The sequence below is a fragment of the Narcine bancroftii genome, chromosome 5, assembly GCF_036971445.1.
Source record: "Narcine bancroftii isolate sNarBan1 chromosome 5, sNarBan1.hap1, whole genome shotgun sequence".
NCBI lineage: Eukaryota > Metazoa > Chordata > Chondrichthyes > Torpediniformes > Narcinidae > Narcine > Narcine bancroftii.
Window position 1 is genome coordinate 85121580 of NC_091473.1, and position 21410 is coordinate 85142989.

A 21410-nucleotide genomic window follows, 5' to 3' on the forward strand; every position below is an offset into this window, starting at 1 on the left:
TGTTTCATCTGTATATAATTAATGTTTTTCGAAAACAGATGATTTTGTCACATTATATGGGAGAATTACCTCTTTTGCTTTTTTTCCTTTTCCTTTGGGGAGGGTGTAGTATTTCTCTTTTTTTCTATTTTCTTTTTTCTGATTTCTACTTTTCTTTTAAGGATTGGCACAGTGTGTAATTTTGTATTTATTAACAATAGTGCAGAATTTGATAATTGCACTAATGTGTTGATTCTTCCTTCTTTGTACATCAACATGTAGTTCGGTTTTGGTATTATTGTATATATCCATGAGGTTTCTTTGATCGGTACTGTAGAAGTTAAAATGTATTTCCTGCCTCTACCTGGTTCTGCATGAAGGTGAAACCCTTCTGATATGACCTTCGTGACTTCCTAACTAAGATCACAGGAGTCACCTTCCCAGTTGAACCAGAGCTTTGTCTTCTGGGGGAACTTAACAAGTGTTGGTAGATCGCTAACTAATGTCGAAAGTTAAATTCACAGAAATTGCCTTGTGTGTGACCAGGACATGTATAGCAGTAATATGGAAATCTGACTCCCATCTTCTCATTGACGGGTGGTCTTCAGAAATGAACAGCTGTATTCCACTTGAAAAGGTCACATTCAGTCTTAGGAGGGGTTAAAACACCTTCCTAAAAATCTGGCAGCCTTATTTAGAACATATAGGTACCTCACTCGTGCCTCCATAGGGTTACAATCGTTACTGACTAGTCAGCTGACCTCGATAAAGATTTTAACATTGTGATACCATCATGTCTCTGTGTTTTACTGTTTGCACTGATTATGGGATTTTTCTGTTTCTTTTTTTTCATTTTTTTTCTATTTAATTGGACATACAGAAGGGAAGTAGGTGGAGGGTTGGGTTTTCTTGCCATTTTGTATGGTTGTTGATTGGTAAATATATTTAAAATGAGAAATAAAATTTTACACAAAAATATTTCATGCTCGCAAGCAGTCTGTTTGTGGCTTTGTGGATTTTTATGCTGTCTTTGAGCCAAGGTTATAGCTGGTTAAAGAAATAACATTTTTTGGATTAGTTCTGTTGTTCTGCAAAATGGAGAATCCATAGAAAGGTTCCGACATTTCCTATTGACCGTCTAACAGCATTTGAAAACCTTGTAGCAAACATTTAGAAACTTATAATAACACTGACAATGTTTAATAGCGCTTAATAAACACTGGAAAGCTCAACTTGACTTTAGTACGAATTTCTTGGAACGAGTCATAGATAACAACAACAAGTGATGGTAAAGGAAAGTAGCCCCTACAAAGGGATAACTAAAATCAATCACAGCTGTGCAGACCTCTAAAGGAGAGCCCAAGGAAAGCATCCCATTACATTAAAGCATTTTTAGAACTTTTCATGCTTTGTTTACCTCTTCCACTGTGCCTTTCGTATTTTCTGGCTCATTGCGAACAGTGCGAAGGGGATTAACCAATTTATTAAATCATTTCATAATGAAATAATTGTTTTTTTACAGAAAAATTATATTGTTTGTCTTACAAGCCGTACATTTATAAATTTTTTTGACTCTTTTGATTAGTATTCCCATTTAAATAAAGCAGGATAAGAATGGCTCTTTAATTTTAATGTTGATTCTTTCCTGAAACAAAACAATTCATATGAACAATTTTAAACTCTTAACAGGTTTCATCTTTTCCCACAGCTTCACCTATTTTCTCGCATTCCCCTTTGGATGTCTCCATCGACATTGGTTCAAATTTGACTTTGCCTTGCCAAGCACAGGGTTACCCCAAACCCCGCATCAGGTGGCAGCGGGAGGATGGAGAGTCCATCTTCTCCAGATACCATGCAGTGAGCTTAGTGACCCAACTGAGAACAGGAAGTCTCTTCTTTAACAGTAAGTTAACAGTACCTTTTACCTGTAATCTATAAGCATTCTCCACATTCATTGGTAAACTAAAGTTCTATGCATATGAACATCTGTGTTTATTGGGTCCTCACCTAAACAAATTTCATGGTTCTGGAATCTAAGGCAAAAAGCAGCATAAACACAAAGAAAACATTTGTAACACACCATCCTGTCCTCTTGTTGATTCACATTTCATGTCATTATCAAATTTGCTTTCATGTCTCAACTGGAGTTCCATGAAACTTAATTAATCCAAAGCCTAAATATTTGTGCCTTGACATTGAATTGTATGGCGTCATTTACCTGTGCAAATTGATTTAATTTACACGTAAATTGAAGATATTTTCTGTGAAATGCATGAAGTTCATGGTTTATCATCCAGGTATCTAAGATAGTAATCCCTATAAGTGCTCATCAAATGCAGTGTACAAAGCATGCTTGGATGCCACTTTCAAGAATTTTGTCCAAGAGGAAAGGGTTTATCAGCCTGCTGTGCACCAGTTTATTTTCTAACCAGTAATATCCTTGCAGAACACATAAAGAACATAAATTGTACTGCAAGAATTAGAAACTGCATTTTCTGTCTGTTTACTTTTTGGTGGGGGAAAGTACACTTATGAATATAAATTAATCCATGTGTATTATGATTGGCTTTTAAACTGAAGAACAGAAGACAGTAGACTTGTAAGAAGACAGTCAGTCCCTTGAGCCTGCTCTGTTTCAGTAAAATCTTGGCTGATCCATGACATCAAATCCCTTTATCCCTTTAGAGTTTAAAATTAATGTTCTCAGCTTAGAACATATTCAGCTATTGAATACCATTAGCTCTCTGGGTGAATTTTGTCCATTTGGAAGGCAAACTATTTTGAATTTCCAATCTATCTGTTTTATGATTATTAAGGTCAAGCTGCCAATAGCAAGCCCTTGTGTCTCTTGCTACTGGAACATTAACTATTTTCAAAAAGTCTGTGCACCAATGAATTAATTTGGCTCTGACCCGATGGCCCAGACTTGTTAAATGTGACTCATCTCCTTCACTTTGCTGCTTAAATATGCTGTTTTCCCACAATTCTCTATCCTCTATCCATTGGCAAAGGTTCCAGAGCTTTGCACGACGTACTCAATAAGTATTATTAAAACAAAAAGTTATTCTTGCCTTTCTTCCTGGTAACCACAGGAAGCATTCTCCACATTCATACAAGTGGGTTCATAGATTTTGGAGCAGATGTACTCAGGTTTTGGCCTTGTCAAATGCCAGCAAGTTCCTGGTCCACCATTGAAATTTATGTGTTTGCATGAAGTTCCAAATCTTTCGGCCCATAAGGTTTTCATATTAAACTGCTGGCATTTCTCAGCAAACATATACAACAAGATTATTCACTGTTGTTTATGCATAATTGAGAAATGTTCTATGATGGTGATTTGATTATTATAAATATATTTTAAGATCCTTTCTTAAAATTGTTAACAATTAAAATGAAATAGCATTTCACTCCTGTGCATTGCACTCGGGAAGTAAGTGGTCTTCTCTCCTCCACTGATAGAAATTATTGGAATTGAGTTTATTAACAAAATAAATACCTTTGTATCAGATCTTTGGGTGGATGATGAAGCCACATATATCTGTGAAGCTCAAAACCAGTTTGGAAAAATTCAGGCTCGAGCGACAGTAACAGTCACAGGATTGGGTAAGTGGTTAGATCTGAAAAGTTAAAAAAATAATCATTTCTGACAGAAGGTTTGAGAGCTTTCTACCTGGTTGGTTTGGGTTTTTATAATGTTTGATTTTGCCTGTTCCATGAGATATGACAGTGGATGATTAGGAGATATCTATTCCAAAGACTTTAAACATCTCAGCATGAGCTCATTTGTCATAAATAGAAATTGTTTGACGACTGTCTGCTTCTGCTATCAAATCTAAATATGATTGCCAGTGTCAAATGAGTTTATTTTGTTGTACAAGCATGTTGGGATATTCAGATTGCCTGATGATGACATTTGTGTAAATCACATTTTCTAAGGAAGGCTTATTGATACTTGAAATCAGAAATCTACGGCATAGTGGCCATGATGGTGATAAGGGACCAACTGAAACTAACCCAACTTTCAAGCTTTCCATTCAATGCCTTCAAGTTTAAAGCAACAGATCAAACCTCACTTAAAACTGTTATTTACCATTGCTGCAACATTTTTCTCAATCTTTCTTGCCACAATGCTGCACTTTATCTCCACTAAGGTGCAGCATTGTGGCAAGGATGGTAATCTACAGGATAGATAGGACACTAACCAATCTCCACTGCCTCCGCACCAGAAGATTGCCCACCTTCAGTTATTGAGCTGTTGTACAGGTAACAAGTGTTCAAGAACACCTGTGGCCTTGGACCAATTCATCATTTACTTCCCTAAAGCAAATGAAAGAATGAGCTCTTTATTAACCTACATTGAATGATCTTTCTTAATAGAAACATAGAAACATAGAAGATAGGAGCAGGAGTAGGTCATTCGACCCTTCGAGCCTGCTCCGCCATTCAACAAGATCATGGCTGATCTTAAAGTTCAGTACCCCATCCCCGCCTTCCCTTCGTAACCTTTAATACCCTTATACTGAAGAAATATATCTAATTCCCTCTTAAATATATTTAATGAACCTGCCTCTACTGCCCTCTGTGGCAATGAATTCCACAGATACACCACCTTCTGGGTAAAGAAATTCCTCCTCATCTCGGTCCTAAATGGTTTGCCTATTATCCTCAAACCATGGCCCCGGGTTCTGGATTTTTCCATCATTGGAAACATCCCATCTGCATCCATTCTGTCCAGTCCTGCCAGAATTTTATATGTCTCTATGAGATCCCCTCTCAATCTTCTAAACTCCAGCGAGTACAATCCCAATTTGCGCAATCTTTCCTCATAAGTCATTCCTGCCATTCCAGGTATCAGCCTGGTGAATCGCCTCTGCACTCCCTCCATTGCAAGAACATCCTTCCTTAGATAAGGTGACCAAAACTGCACGCAATACTCCAGGTGTGGTCTCACCAAGGCCCTGTACAGCTGCAGTAAGGTATCCTTGTTCCTATACTCAAACCCTCTTGATATGAAGGCCAAGATACCATTTGCCTTTTTAACCGCCTGCTGTACCTGCATGCTCGCCTTCAGAGACTGATGTACAAGTACCCCTAGGTCTCTCTGCACTTCCCCATCTCTTAATCTATTGCCATTCAAATAGTAATCTGCCCTCCGGTTTGTATTACCAAAGTGGATAACCTCACATTTATCCACATTGTAGTGCATTTGCCATGTATCTGCCCAGTCCCTCAATTTATCCAAATCACACTGGAGCTTCCTGACCCCCTCTTCCGTGCACACAACCCCTCCTAGCTTAGTGTCATCTACAAATTTGGAGATATTACATCCAATCCCCTCATCCAGATCATTAATGTAAATTGTGAACAGCTGGGGTCCCAGAACAGATCCCTGTGGTACCCCACTGGTCACCGCCTGCCACTCAGAAAATGAGCCATTTATCCCAACTCTCTGTCTTCTACCTGCCAGCCAGTTCTCAATCCACATCAATACTTTTCCCCCAATCCCATGAGCCTTGATTTTGGAAGCCAGTCGTTTATGCGGGACCTTATCGAAGGCCTTTTGGAAGTCCAGGTACACCACATCCACTGGCTCTCCCCCATCTATTTTACCTGTCACCATCTCAAAGAGATGGACCACTAATGCACCACTATGTGAGTGAGATTAAATTTGTATGCCAGATTACAGGAAAGCACAAGTGTGGCATAATGATCTGCTATTGCCATTAAACATGGGAGGTTTGTGAACAAAATGATAAAGAGAACATTATTTCAGAGGGAAATACAGGGTTTGTACAAAGTAAATTGAGGTGAACTGATGATGAGGAAACAACACTGTTGTTAACAACTCTAAAAATGAACTAATATAAAGCGAATTGTGAAATTGTCTTTTTTCTTTATAGTAGGGTGGCTTATTGTATGATTTAGTCCAGGTAGTGGGTTTATTGTTGCCTACTACCTGGACTAAATCGCTACAAAGCCTTTTTCGATATCACTTAAATCAGGAAGTTGTGAGTTTAAACCACACTCTGCAGATGTGAACACATTTTGCCTGCTATCCCCTTTCAGTGCAATACTAATGAAGTGCTGTATTATTGTAGGTGCCCACTTTTTGATATCCTGTTAAAATTACACTCCAGTTGCTCTCAGCTGAATATAAAGGACCCTGCAACTTTATTTCAAATATGAGCCAGGGAGTTCTCCACATTATCTTGAGCAATATTTTTCCTTCACTCATCATGAATTCAATATATTACACTGGACAATGAAGATTTTTCTCCCTGAATCTTTTTGGGTATATTATGGATTTTTTGGCTGTTGATCACAAAAATCACTTTAAATTGCTGTTTTTAATTAGATATAATCTATTTTTGTGATTTCCTTTCATATTTTAAGCCAGCTCATCTATTCATTCAAAGCAAACCCTGCCTGGACATGCACTCAGTGCAAGTGCTATGCAAATGTTGTCTTAGATCTGGGCTTGCTAAGTCAGGATAGATGTAGACAGGCTATAAAAGCAACCCACATATACAGATACTGTGCATTACATTGATATAGATTGAATGGATGTCAATGCACTTGTTCTTCAGGCATAGCATAGTGGGTGCACTTAAAAGTACCATTTGTTGTCTTCAGGAAGATTCAATAGAGAAGAAATATCTTATCAATGTTTTAACAACTGCAATAAATTCTGTTACATATGTGACAAGTACATGCTTAAGGCTCAAAGACGCAGCATCATTGCACTTTTTAAGAAAGACCATGAACTTTCTTTCGGTTGTAAAATTGGTGACCAAGATAAACCCTGGGCTCCTCACATTTGTTGTGCAGTCAAAGAGTGTGACTCAGCATCATTATGCAATTAAAAATGCTAAATTCAATAAAAGTTTATTTAATGTTTCTCCAATTTCCTACATGATACAGCAAATCTGAAACGATCTTTGTGTTCAGCTTGAAGTGTCTATCATAATTCCCAATTTTTTTTCAGGAAGTAAATCTCTTTGAAAAAAATTGCTGTCCAGTGATTTGATCAATTTTTGGATTTATGCTGTGCTCAAATTTGGTGTCATATTCCTGCATATCAATGAATACAATTCACTTCATACTTAGTTGTCAGCAAAAGACTTTGGGACATCCTGAATGGAGCAAGAAACACAGGAAATAACTGTTAATCTTGAAGAAGGGTTCTGGCCCAAAATGGTGAACATTCTTTTTCTCTTGTTGATGCAGTTCAAGCTTCTAAATTCAAAAAGCAACAGATTGTTTACTTTGGTCCAGATTCGAGCATCCGCAGTCCCTCTTCTGTTAGTCTTTTTACTGATAAGAGTATGGTGGTTATCATGACAAAGTCAGCTTTTTACTCCTCCAGTTAAACCATTGATTGGAATCAGACCATCTGTGGTCAACATCGTTGAAGGGCAGCCTCTGACTTTGCCATGTGTATTGTTGGCTGGAAATCCCCTCCCAGAGCGACGCTGGATAAAAAATAATTTTAAGGTAAGCAGAGCAGGAAAGAAGAAATAGGCCATCCTCTTATTATCCTTGACAAAGTAAGCTTGAGATATAGACCATAAGACAAAGGAATAGAAATAGGCTGTTCAGCCCATCAAATTCTGCCTCGATATTTAATCATGGTCTGCCACTCAGCTCCACTGTCTGGCCTGCTTCCCACAACTTTTGATGCCCTGGCTAATCAAGAACCTATCAATTTCTGCCTGAAATACAGTTCATGACCTGGCCTCCACAACTGTCTATGGCAACAAGTTTGACAAATTTCCACTTTCTATCTCTGAGAATTCCTCCACATCTCTATTCAAAGCAGGCTCTCTTGATCTAGACTCTTCCACCATGGGAAATGGCCTTTCTGTATCTATTTTCCTCATGTTTCAATGAGATCCCCCAATGTTCTCCTAAATTCCAGCAAGTACAGGCCTAGAGCTGTCAATATAATATATAGGATAATCCTTTCATTTGCAGAACCATCCTTGTGAATCTCCCTGAAACTCTCTCCAACTTCAGCACATCCTTTATTAAATGTGAATCTCAAAACTGTCCAAGTGAGGTCTCACAAGTGCCTTTTAAATTTTTATCTGCAAGTAGAAATGTGATTTAAAAAATAAACAATATGATGAGAGATGACCCAAATGCCATCTGGTGAACTTGAGGCCAGAAACTTTCTTGATTTATATTCACACCTTGTTTTCCCTGGGGAATTCACTTTTTTTTTTGGCAGTTATCCAATCCTGGAAAGTCAGTGCCTGAAGTTCTGATGAAGGATTATTAATCTGAAAAGTTGACTGTCCCTGACCTGCAGCGTCCTAAGTATTTGAGTTTTTGTTTGAACGATCCAGTATCTTCATTTCTGTTTTGCTTTTCTATTTCCTGGAAACATCCTACATCAATAGTGCAGGACACACCTTACAACAACATGAATATGTTGTACTCTGGCATTGAATTCAGTCTAACTTCAGTGAGGGATGAATTTTGGGGACATTTTACAATGCACTAAGTGATAATGCATTATGACACATTCAGAATGGTGTATGATGAATTTCTAAGCAGGAGAGGTTTATTTTGGCTTTGTTAACACTTGATATGATGAACATTTCTTCAAAATATCAAGCAAGAATATTCTGCACTTCCAACTAAAAGGATTGTATCAACTGAAATCATCTGGTAATTCTAGATTTTGTGCTCTGATTATTTTTCTAACGTCCCTCTCCAGCACAAACCAAATAAACTGACAGAGATTGAATGTTGCGTGAAAAATAATGTAAATGTGACGAAAGTCGGGGGGGGGGGGGGTGGGAAGAAGCAATAAATGATTATGTATAAAAGCATAGCTTCAAAAGTTATTTTATCATATGATTAATTTTATTCTGGGGAGAGGATTTTACTTTTTAATTTGGAGGATAAGTTGAAGAAATACATTTTGTCAGTGCCCAGTTTTATGAATTCTACTTTAGGAAGAGTGTCACAGACATGAAGGATATATAGAGTAAGCTTGGTTGGCTCCCTCTAACAGTGGAGCATTGTTTCTTGTAATCCTTTTAAATTCCCTGGGGGCCCATAACCATACTTCCTGCAATCTCACCAGAGCTCTGTTCCTTGTCCCTTGAAATTCACTGGGGATATATGCCCATGCATGTTTTAAACTCATTGGGGCCTTGTTTTCCATTCCTCTTTAAACTAGCCAGGGATCTGTGTCCACACCTCTATCAAACTCACTGAGACCCTATTCCCCACTCTACTTTAAATTTACCAGAGACCTATTCCTACATTTCTTTTTAAACCAATTGTTCTTTGAAACTTACTACAGCCTATTCCCACAACTCTTTTTATCTTATTAGGGTCCGGTTTCCCACCTGCATGGAATTCTCATGCTTGTTCAAAGGTGGCTATTGTTGTTGATAAAGAAATGATATAGAAACTTTTGCTATTGTCTTATGTTTCAGCATATATTGAATATAAATGAATGCATAAAAGAAGAGGTTATGAGGATTTTGATAGGGTGTGCAATGTCGGATAGAAACATTGGGTCAACAAAACTACTAAATGTTTTTTTAAAGGGAACAGAATAATATTCAATGTTAGGAGAAATTAAAATGATTGGGGAAAAGTCAGTGTTGGATAGTTTGGACCAATGTCAGTGACTTTTGCAGAAGAAACCATGTAATCCATAATTTTACGTCAAATCTTTCTAAAATGATTGTCAATTCATTATCTTGGTGTTACATTAAAATAATTCGAGGCTTGAAATTTGAGAAAAGAGCACACTTTTGGCGATGTAGTGTCATATTGAATATTATGGCAGTGCATCCTTTCATTTCTGATACTGTAAATTTGTTCCAATGTTTGTTCACTGACATATTTAATGAAGAATCGTGTGCCTGTGATGCTTGGGGTTTATGAACCACATCATGCCTGAGGGAGAAAGAAAAACACTTAAAAACAGGCTGGTGGTTTTTTTTGTGCATGGTCCCAGCAGCAGTATTGTACATAAATACAATATACATGCCCCTTTTTATCTGCAAGGTGCACCACTGTAGTTTGCAAAGGAGAATAGGTTGATGAAAGATGATGGGATGGAGAAATGAGTGGCTGAGAGAGAAGCATAAATTGGAGGAGGTTAGACCTGAACTATGTTAGGTTTGGGGGTTGTGTGCCCAGGACATGACAGATTGAAGTGGACAGTTTGGGTGAGGTCCTTTGGAGCATTAGAGGTGGGTGACACTATTTGAAGAATATCCATTCCAAGGCTGGGAATGTGTATTGGAAGCAGAGTTTGCAAATTTTAAAGAGACCTTAGCCAGCACAGGCATGGCCTAAAATTCATCTCCAGGTGATGGGCTCTTTTTTCATGGTGATTTACGTTTGTTTTTTGACATTTTATTGACCATATTTGTGGCAGCAGTTTAGGATTAATCCATTGTTTTCCATTTTTGGATGAGTAATTGGACTAGTCAATAGAGTTTGCAGATGGGGGCATTGAAAGACATCCAAAGAAGACAACATGAAAATGAATAAAAAGAAGAGAATGTTTGTTATTTTCACATTAATCACCATTGATCCTTTATTTTTTTTTCGACAAATACCAGCCCATGAGTGCAATGCCTCCCCATATCTGGTCCTTTCTGTGGGAGAATGACTGCTGTTCTTTATGTCAGGAAGAAGATCCCACCTGTCTTGAGAATATCCACTTCCTTGTGAATGGCCTTGCTATGCTAGAGGTCTCTCGCATGTGAAAACGTATCATGTAATCTGTACCTTTGAGTTATTATTTAAAGTCTTTTAAAAATGCATACAACACGTTGTGTGAAAGAAACTTGCAACTTTGATTGCCAGTTAAAAACATATATTTTTGAAATTAGCTTCATATTTTGGTTGGGATTAAGGGCAGCTCAATCTGTGCATGTGATGAGAGTTCATCTGTGGTTTCTTCAGGTTGCAAGCAATCTTTGCAAGAACAAAAAAAACCCAACTCATGCTAATTCCATTCCTGAAGCATGCAGTATAACATAATGATCCAAAAATAATCTCTCTGCTAGTCCTTTTCTTCCACTACACTTCTTCCAAATGCAAAACTACCAGGATCTGGCCTGTGATGTTTCCACTGCTGCCCTGCACCGTCAGGGCTCAGTGGCCAGGAGGCATGCAGCACAACAAGGGGCAGCTTTTGCCAGATGTTTCAGTTTCCAGACGGAACACTCTGCTCCGGAACTAATGAGAATAATTAAAGGGTGTGCGTCACTGTACAAAGGATCTTTGAGCCAGGCACAGTTCTCAGATCAACACACTCCAAAAATTCCACAGCAGAGCTGCAACTTTCGCAATTAGGTAATTAGTGGCTGCATTAAACACAAAGCGTGTTTTTTTTTCTCATTGAGTTTTCCCTCCCACCCCCCCCCCCACACTGAACCATAGCCAAATTAGATAGTACATAGAGTAGTTAAAACACAAGGATTTTAATAAATCTTTATCCAGCTAAGGTTCTGAGCACACATAACTTGAATGAGCTGATCTTGATCCATGCCAGGAAGAGCAGATTGAGAAAAGTGCTGTTCATAGTTGTAGGGCTTCACCAATGAAAATGCCTGTCAGTCTTTGATCATTCCATTGCCTACTCAAAACAACACCTTCATGACCAGCTTTCTTTGTTACTGTATAAATGAAACTTGTGTATTTGGCAGTTTGTGAAGTAAAAAAAAATTCAGCTTTTTTTTAGTGCTCTTCCTGCTATTAGAAACCCATCTTGGTAGAAATCCATCCTCCATCTATTTACAACAGGAAATCCTATTCATTCTGGAGATAGTTTTAAGAAATCCACAATAGCCACAGAGTTGTTGGGATTGGGTATCTCTATTCCTATTTTCTCTGCCAGTGGCCTAAAACAAAACAGATTTGCAGCACTGAGCAATGGAAAATTTCCCTCTGTTTTTTAATCCTTTAGCCAAGATATTAAGCCACATGGTAGTTGCAATATGAGACTTTCACCTGAAGCAAGATGAAGAAATTAAAGCCATTCCATTCCTCCAGGGTTCAAATGAAGGCTAAGTTAATTGGTTTCAAACAAATCTCTGTAGGATGATTGCAGAACACAGTAAAGGCCACTGTTTTGTAAACATAAAAAATGGTAAAATTTGATGGAATGAGTTATTAGCTTGATCCTTGAGTTGTAGCATTAGGAGCTCTTTCAAGAAAAGAATATATTTATTTGTGATAGGAATGGGATTTTACTTAAGAACAGGTTGTGGAAAGACTGTCACAAAATAAACAAGTTATTTTTTTTTAGTATTGATGCAATGTAAAAATGGGGCTGAAACTTCTTTTGCTCATGTTTGACAGAAAATAGTTGACACATAGTTATTGAGAGTCAGTGTTCTCGGATGTTAACACCAAGTATAGCCATGTGAAATTGTTTGAGGTGAAAGTGGATGCGTGTGTACCATACTCCCTGCTTTGGCACTGAATATCTTCTCCAATTTCATTCTGAGTCTAGTGCTAGTGTTCAGTCATCCTGTCCCTGTATAGGGTTTGGGAATGTCAGTTAGGCTGGTGTTTATTATTTAATTGACCTAATAGAGACACTTATATGACTTGAATGTGTTTCTAAATAATTAATTATTGACATCTAAAAAACGTTCATCTTATTTTAATTCTTTCAAACTATTTTTCAATGTCTTAGTTCCAGGGACATTTCAAAGTTATTCAGTGGGATTTTAGCTATCTCAAATATCTCTATGACAGAAGAAGAGCATTTAACACATTGAGTTGATGCTGGATCTCAGAAATCACAAGAATCCCATTCCCTCAATTGTATCCCTGGGACCTAATCCCTCTCCCTTTTCCAACCCTTACATTCAATTCTCCTCCCACCCATTTCTATCAGGATCAATTTAAGTTGCCAATTAATATCAACCTCATCTTTGAGGAAACAGCCATCAGGGTAACCGCAGGTCTGATTGCTCTTTATTTTCCTCACCACCTTGTGGAATTGCTGTGGCAACAAGGTCTGGAATTGCTTCGATTTGTGCAGCCACAGGCCAGGCTCAAATACAATCCTATCCATATATTTAATGGAAATAGGAATTCTAATTTGGTGGTTCCTAAAGGAATTGGCCCTTGCTATGTATTGTAATATGGATAAAGAAAGTACAGCATATACCATTATTTTCCAACTTGAGAAACAATTTAAAGAGGGATAGATGAACATAAACATCCTGCAGCCAGAATTGAAACTTGCAAAGGCATTTGGGAGTTTGAAATAGATGTTATCAAAATGAACAGCTAGTGAACAGAATCTGAAGGAGAAAGCAGGCCTTCTCTCGACAGATATATCCCGGATACACCAGTGACCCCTAAAAAGGAAGCATTGCATTTCGGAACTGGAACCAAAGGCTCGTGCTGAGGAGAGGCTATCTGTATTTGCAAGTAAGGTTAAAGCCAAAGGGAAAGCAAGGGGAAAGCATCAATGAAAACTCCTGCAATGAAAGGTTATTCTCGAATTTGTCATCCTTGGTTGCTTGTCCACCTTCTGTGCATCATAATCATTTTCTGACAGTAAATAGTTTCCCTCCACAGAATTTGGAAATCTGATATCTTGAGTTTGTTTTATGTCAGTGCTATAAATTTTCTCCCCTTCTTTAGGTGGTATCAGATGGGTATGTGACTGTACGTAGGGATGGAAGTCTTCATATTGAAAGGATTCGTCTACAAGATCATGGAAAATATACATGCCTTGCCAGTAACGTAGCTGGAACAAGCAATAGAACCACTGTTGTGAATATTTTTGGTGAGTGCTCTTCAGTTGCCATTCCTGAGAGATCATATGATTACAATGGAAGAAGCACGAGGAGTTGATGTGTTGTGAAATATTTGAGAGAGGCTTTATCCCCAACCATAGTCTTTGCCTGCCTTTTAATTCAGATGTTTTGAAATGATGCTGCATTATTATTTTTGTTGCTATGGCAAAAATATAATCTAAATTAATTGCAAATGATTTCCATTCAACATATGAACTTACCAGGTATACCACCACATGCAACAATAAAATGGTCTATTTGAAGGAAGATTTTATTTTGGCAAGCTTTCCTCTGCACTTTTAGTCAAGCTATATCTTTTTTATAACTTTCTATAGCTATTTATGAATGTATCGTGGAATAATGAAAAATATTTGAATGCCTTTGCTTCTCAATGTCCATTTTATTTTTAGAAACATTGGAAAGGGAAGAAGTCATTCCACTTCTCCTGCCTTCTCATTCAGCCAAATCAAGGATGATGTGTACCTTGATATATTAGTCTCTGCTGCACCACCGTGAAATCTGGAGTAATAAAAAAAAATCTCTTGATCTCACTTTTGACATACTGAGGGAACATTTGTCATTTTGTCCAGTGTTTTGTGTGGAGGAAAAAATGTTTCTTGAATTCAATACTAAATAGCTGAACTCCAATACCAATTTGAATGTCAGTCAACTTCACTCTGAGCGTACTTAATGATGACCTTCACAGTTTGAAGAATTGCTGAGATTCATGACCCTCTTAGGGAAGAAATTTATCCTAATCTCTGTATGAAATGGGCAACCACTTTATTCTAAAACTATGAGCCCTAGTTCTTGATTCTCCACAGGGGATAATTTTCTCTCAGCATCCACACTCTAAATTCCTCTCAAAATTTCTGCAAATTTACTCCTCATTCTTGTAAACTCCAACCTGTTCAATCCCCAGTGCAAACGATGCCTTTTCCCATGAATGTTTAGAGCAAAACTGTGCTCTGGTTGTGGCCTCACCAGCCTCATATAAACTAGCAATACTTTCTGACCTGTATCCTCTATATCATTTACAATAAAGACCAACATTTCATTCCAAAGTAATACCCCAACCTCATGTGATGTGTGTCGTGACCTTTAATGTGATACCTCATTGAATGTCTTTTAGAAATCCAATTTTTTATATATAAGGCTTCCCTTAATGCATAATGTATGCTATATACACAAAAACTTAAACAAAATTTGTAAAATGTAATTTGTATTGATTCTGTTGTGATTTTTGTAAATGTTCAACTGTTACCTCTTTAAGAGAGGGGGTGACATAGTGGTAAAACACAGAAGTCTGTAGACACTGTGGTTGAAGTAAAAACAATGCTGGAGAAACTCAGCAGGTCAAACAGTGTATTTTATATAGTAAAGATAAAGATACAAAACCAATGTTTTGGGCTTAAGCCCTTCATCAAGGTATGGAACAAGTCAGCAGACGTCTGAATGAAATGGTAGTGGGGGAGGATGGGGGGAGGTGTGGTCACCAAGGCTAGAGGTAATAGGTGGAGAAGGGAGGGAAAACACAGCAGCAAGCAGGGAGAGGAGGGATGGCTTGGTGAATAGAGAGGGATGGGGGTGAAAAGGTAAGGGAAAGAAGACAAAGAAAGAGGAGGGAGGGAGAATGGAGAGTAGGTTAGCAGAAACCAGGGAAGTTGACATTAATGTCATACGGCTGGAGAGTTCCCAGCTGGAAAATTAAGTGTTGTTTCTCCAATTTTGCAGGATAGTATATGAGGCCATGGACAGATATGCAAATAGTGACGTACAAAACTATAAGCAGAATGCTTAAATTTATCATCTTGTAAGACGGAAAAGCAGTGGTTAAGAAATTGAACAAGGAGCTTGAAGACTGATTCGTTGGTGGAGTGGACAGTCGAGTGTGCAATATTCTGGTTTGCAATATTCTTCTGACTTCCCCGTTGATATTCTTAGATGCAGAAGCCAAAGATGTGTTGAAGGTGGACAACTGGCAGATTCCTATGGAATCATCGCCCATACTGGAGCTGAATATAGCTCTACTGTATATACCCAGTCATTAATGAGGCACTTTATCTCTTTCAGTTCCCCCCACCATTCAACATGGACCTCAGATATTCAGTACCATTGAGGGAGTCCCAGTTCGGTTACCTTGCAAGGCGCATGGTGTTCCCAAGCCTTCTGTTGTCTGGTCCAAGGTATGTATCTTTGACAGCAAAATACCTCAATCTCTTGGTTTTATAATTTTGTCAAGAAACTCCTTCTAAAACATTGCCTCAAGAGATTTGTCTTGAGAATTTCACAGCAGTGGTTTGAAGTTAGATAATAAGTCTATTTTTTTAATTTGTTGTGTGATCAGCCATATTTTTCAAAACTAATTAGGGTGTTAATGTTCTGCTGGCATTCTCTGTTGCTCTCTAATTATGCAACACTTACTATCAAATCCAAGCTAAAATGTGGTGATACATAATAATGATAAATTTATGTTTTCTAAACTGCTTATCACTGTTTTGTCATGTACATTATGGGAAACCCCATTTTGAGCTATTTCAAAGGCGTTCTTTGAAACACAAAGAATTTTACATCTGGTGTCTGGGAAATACATTAGCGTTGTCAATGTTTCTTTGATACTGAAAAAGCCTTTCAAGATATATAGCAGGATTAATTATTAACATTGAAGCTGAATTGCCCAGTCGTGTCATGTAATATTTGTGTCTGTCAACACAACATTGCATTGGAATGAAAATAATGTAATAGTGTCCAATTCATTTGACCACATCTATTTTACAAGACTCAGAAATGATATTAATGGAGATTTTATTTTCCTCAAAGTACATAATTCCTAAAAGTTCTTTGTTTTGTGGAAGTTTTAATTTCAATATCCAGTTCTGGGGAGTTAGAAGTCCACTTAATGTGATCAGCAAAGAGATACAAGATAGAAATTGATGTACAATAATTGATAACTAATGTGAAACATGACCTGTCACATTCCAAAATCTGGCATTGGATCTATTGACAATGAGCAAATTATTTCACAGTAAAAAAGATGCTATGATGATAAAAATGTATGTTGCAAAGTGTGACTGCTCTCTAAGCTATTTGTTTAAAGCTTAAGTCCAAAGGATGTAAACAGATCTTCCAGATGAGAGAGAGTTTCACATGCACCTTCTTCAACATCATCTGTGGCATTATGGGCTCTCGAGATGGTCATCCTGCATCAATGAGACCAAATGTAGAGGAGACCATCAATTGGGAATATGCCCTCTGTCCTCGAATGCCAGCTGGAATTATCTGTTAAAAGCCATTTTAATTTATCTTCCCATTTCCAAATAGACCTGTCTTTGGTTCATCCATCACCAGGGTGAAGCCAAACCCAAATTTCAAGGAGAATACATCACATTCCACCTGGGTAGCCTGTAGCCCTATGGTACTAACTTTGAATTTGCCAGTTTCAGTAAACCTTGTCCTAATTTAGTACCATTGTTTCCATCTGTCCTTTACAGTATGTGTTTTGTATTCACCCCATCTCCCCTGTCTCTCACCTCTCCCACCTTCACATCCAGTATTCCATTAATTCAATGACATCTGTGATCCTTTTGTGCTTCCTATATTCCCTTTTCACCTTAGTTTAAAAAAAAAAGGTCCTGTCAGAAAAGGTCCTTTTTAAAAATCTTTAAACTAATAAACCACCACAAGAAGTATGCAGTTTTGTAAATGTTTAGTAACTTGGTACTCACGAATAATTAAGTTTATTTTCACTGAAGGAAAATAAAATACAAATCTTTGGTCTTTGGAACAGAAAATTGAGCTTGCTGATTCATTGTGAATATCTGGAGCGCGATCAATGACCACTCACAGATACAAAGGGCCAAAGGCTTTATTGATCTAAAGATCCAAGCATGCCTCAGCATGCTGCTAGCTCAAGTCCAAAGGTAGGTATGAGGGAGGAGACTAGGGCTCTCGGCCTTTATTAGGGGTCATAGGGTGAGGGGCTACCAGTTCAGGAGGCGGGCCAGCCTGCCCAACTCAGTGAGGAAGATCCTGCAATACCATGTTCCCACATTCACCCCTCCTTTTTAGATAGAATCTGGGCGGGTTGATGCGGGGCATTGTCTTCATAGCCCATGAGTTGCACAGTAATATTCATAGGTTTAGTCTCTCCAGTGGTTTTACCCATTTTTGGGACCTCCACAGTACTCCTGACTGTGCTTCTTGCTTCGGCGGCCTGATGGCTCGGTCACTGAGTCAGTGTCTCCCAGGTCTGTGGGAGTTAGTGGGGGGGGGCGGGGATCCTTCCAGCAGGGGAATACATTTGGGGAATCGTGCTGGGGGGTGGGATCTCTGTCCTCAACCTGGGTGGTCCCCAGGGCTGGCTGGTGACTGCCCAAGGGTATTGGATGCACCTCCCGTGCTGGGATTCCCACTTGCGCCGGATCCCAAACGGACACTGTGTCATCCCGTCCGTCTGGGTATACCAGCGCATACTGGAGGTTCATCTGCAGGAGGTGCACTTCCTCCACCAGTGGGTCTGCCCTGTGGGTCCTAACATGATTCCAGAGGAGCACTAGCCCAAGGGCTCTCAGCCAGACCAGCAGCATGGTTCCTGACGCTGATCTAGGGAAGGAGAACAATCTTTCATGGGGTGTTGCATTCATAGCAATACAGAGTAGCGATCTGGTGGCATACAGCACTTCCATGAGTACCTCTTGCCTCTGGGACACAGTCATCCGTTTTACCTTTAGGGCCAACAGGACTGTTTTCCCTCTCTACCTGGCCAACAGGCCATTTTCCTTCTCTACCTGGCCATTCCCTCAGGGGTTTTAGCTGGTAGTTCTACTCATCACTATGCTCCTGGAGAGGAACTAACATCACAGTTCCTCACTCATGAACACTGAACCCCAGTCGCTATGCACGTACACAGGGTACCCTAACAGAGGGAATATGGTGCGGAGTACTTTAATGACAGTGTCTGTGGTCATGTTTGGGCAGGGAATGGCAAATGGGAAGTGAGTATTCGTCCACAATGTTCAGGAAATAGCTGTTCTGATTCTTGGACGGGAGGGGCCCCTTGACGTCTATGCTGAGGTGTTCAAAGGGGCAAATGGCCTTAATGAGGTGGGCTCTTTCTGGCCTGTAAAACTGGCTTGCATTCTGCACAGACCTGGCAATTGCATGTCAGCTCTCTGACTTCCTCCATCAAGTAGGGAAGGATACGGGCCCTCATGAAGTGGTAGAGCCTTGTAACCCCGGCGTGGCAGAGGCTGTCATGGAGGGTGTGGAGGCGATCAACTTGCACCCTAGCGCAGGTTCCCCTGGACAGTGCGTCAGGTGACTCGTTGAGCTTACCCAGTCGGTACAAGATCAATTCTCTACCACATGATCTTGTCATTCTTAATTTGGACCATGCTTTTTGTTATTAAACATAAAGGCGATGGCTTTCTGGTTCGTCAGTAAGTAATGTCTCCAGTGGCGCACCGCCTCCACTATAGCCTATGCCACCTTCTCCACAGCGGAGTGCCTGCGTTCAGGGCCCTGCAGGGTGCGCAAAAAAAATGCCACTGTCCTGCCTGCCTGATTCAGCGTGGTGGCCAGGGTGAAGTCGGAAGCATCACTCTCCACTTGGAATGGGACTGACTCATCAATGGCGTGCGTTCCTGCCTTGACGATCTTGTCCCTGATGCTCTCAATAGCCGACAGGGAAAAAGTCATGGTTTTCACCAGGGGTTAGACCTTGTCAGCATAGTTGGGGACCCATTGAGCGTAATACGAAAAGAGCCTCGGGCACCTTTTTAAAGCCTTGGTGTTCTGCAGCAGAGGTAATTCCAGGAGGGGGTGCATGCGCTCAGGGTCAGGGGCAATCACACCATGCTTCACCATGTACCCCAGGATCGCCAGCCACTCTGTGCTGAACACGCCCTTCTAGTTGTAGGTTAGGTTGAGGGCTATTGCAGTGGCCAGGAACCTCTGCAGGTTGTTGTTGTGTTGTTTCTGGTCATGGCCGCATATGGGGACCTTTCCAAATATGGGTAAGTGGCTTTTAAGTCGTCCACCATATGGTTCATTTCCCTTTGGAACACCGACCGACACCCCATTTGTGAGGCCGAAAGAGACCCATTTGGTACAGTTGATAGTTAGCCTCAAATACTGTGTATGGCCGGTCCTTTGGGCAGATAGGAATCTGATGGTATGCTGACTTGGGATCTATGGTTGAGAAGACCCTGTATTTTGGATCTCATTCACCATGTCATCAATTCGGGGCAGGGGGTAGACGTCCAATAGGATGAACTGGTTCATGGTAGTCAATCACCATCCAGTTCTTCTCTGTCCCCTTTACTGCCAGCACCTGTGGCCTCCATGGACTATTACTGGGCTCTATTATGTCCTCCCACAGTAACTGTTCCACCTTGGACTTGATCAATCCTCTGTCCTCCGGACTGTACTGTCTACTCTTAGTGGCCACTGGCCTACAGTCTGGGGTGAGGTTTTGGAACAGCAGAGGTGGAAGGACCTATAGGATGGCCAGGCCGCAGGTAGGTAGCACCAGGTCGCAGGTTGGTAGCGCTGCCCAGCCTCCAGGTGCATGATTGGGCCTCGCCAAAAGTGGCGGGCACGGGACCTCCTGGAATTGGTCGTTCCTGACTGTGAGCAGGGGATGGGGGCCATCAAAATGCATCAGTACTCCTTTTAACTGGCACTGGAAATAGAGTCCCAAATTGATGGGTGGGCAGAGATGGGACATCACCAACAGTCTGAAATTTTTGTATTTCCTCTCCCCATGGTTAGGATCACGGAGCATTTCCCGTGGATTTCTGGCAAGAGGGACTTGAAAGCTAGCGCTACCTGGTACTTTGCAGGGGACGTGGTCAGGGAGTAGCGTTTGGTGGTGCCCGGGTGTATGAAGCTCTCGGTGCTCCCCGTGTTGAACAGGCAGCTTGTGGTGTGACTGTTTACCTCAACGTCCATCAAAGAACGTCCCAGCTAGTGTGGTTGACTCTGATCCAAGATGATTGAGGCTAACGTCAGTGCACTGACCCGCTGCATCCGCCTTGTCGTTGAGTCGATGGCTGCCAAGATGACTGCCCAGAAGGTCGCGAAGATGGCTATCCCCATAGATCGTACGTGGTGGAGCCCGGAAGTGAAGCCGGCAGTAACGTCACTCCTTCTTGTGATGTGGGCCCAGAAGTTGGGTTCTCCGCAACTGGAAGTGACGACTGGAACTGTTCGATCCAAGATGGCATTGCGGGCTGCATGCGGCGCTGCTCACGAGGGGCTTCGATGGGCATACCCTTGCGTAGTGCCCTTTTTGCTGGCAATTCAAGCAGATCATTCTATGTGCAGGATAATACGTTCATGGAGGCTTGCTCTGGACATAGTAGTTTGACCTCATGTGCTCAACAGTTGCGGTGACAATCAGGGGCAGGGCCCTGAATCTCAAGATGGCGCTGCCTGTTCTGCATATCTGGGGGCCGCATGGCCCATGGCGTAAGCCTCCACATTCTTATGGGGTGTCTCCATGGCCTGGGCCATCAGCACGACCTCCTGTAGGGATCGATCGCTCTTCTCCAGGAGTCATTTGCAGATGTGTTGGGAGCAGAATGCAGTGACTAGCCCATCATGGAGGAGTTCCTCCTGGTACTCCGCCAC

General features: G+C 40.5%; 1 protein-coding gene across 1 annotated transcript in view; it reads left to right on the forward strand.

Moving 5' to 3' along the window:
* Positions 1-21410, forward strand: part of hmcn1 (hemicentin 1) — a 538964-nt gene that overhangs the window by 201451 nt on the left and 316103 nt on the right. Inside the window, exons 16-20 of the mRNA XM_069942357.1 lie at positions 1688-1882; positions 3487-3582; positions 7346-7473; positions 13624-13768; positions 15852-15964. Coding sequence (XP_069798458.1) covers positions 1688-1882; positions 3487-3582; positions 7346-7473; positions 13624-13768; positions 15852-15964 — 677 coding nt within the window. The remainder of the gene's footprint in view (positions 1-1687; positions 1883-3486; positions 3583-7345; positions 7474-13623; positions 13769-15851; positions 15965-21410) is intronic.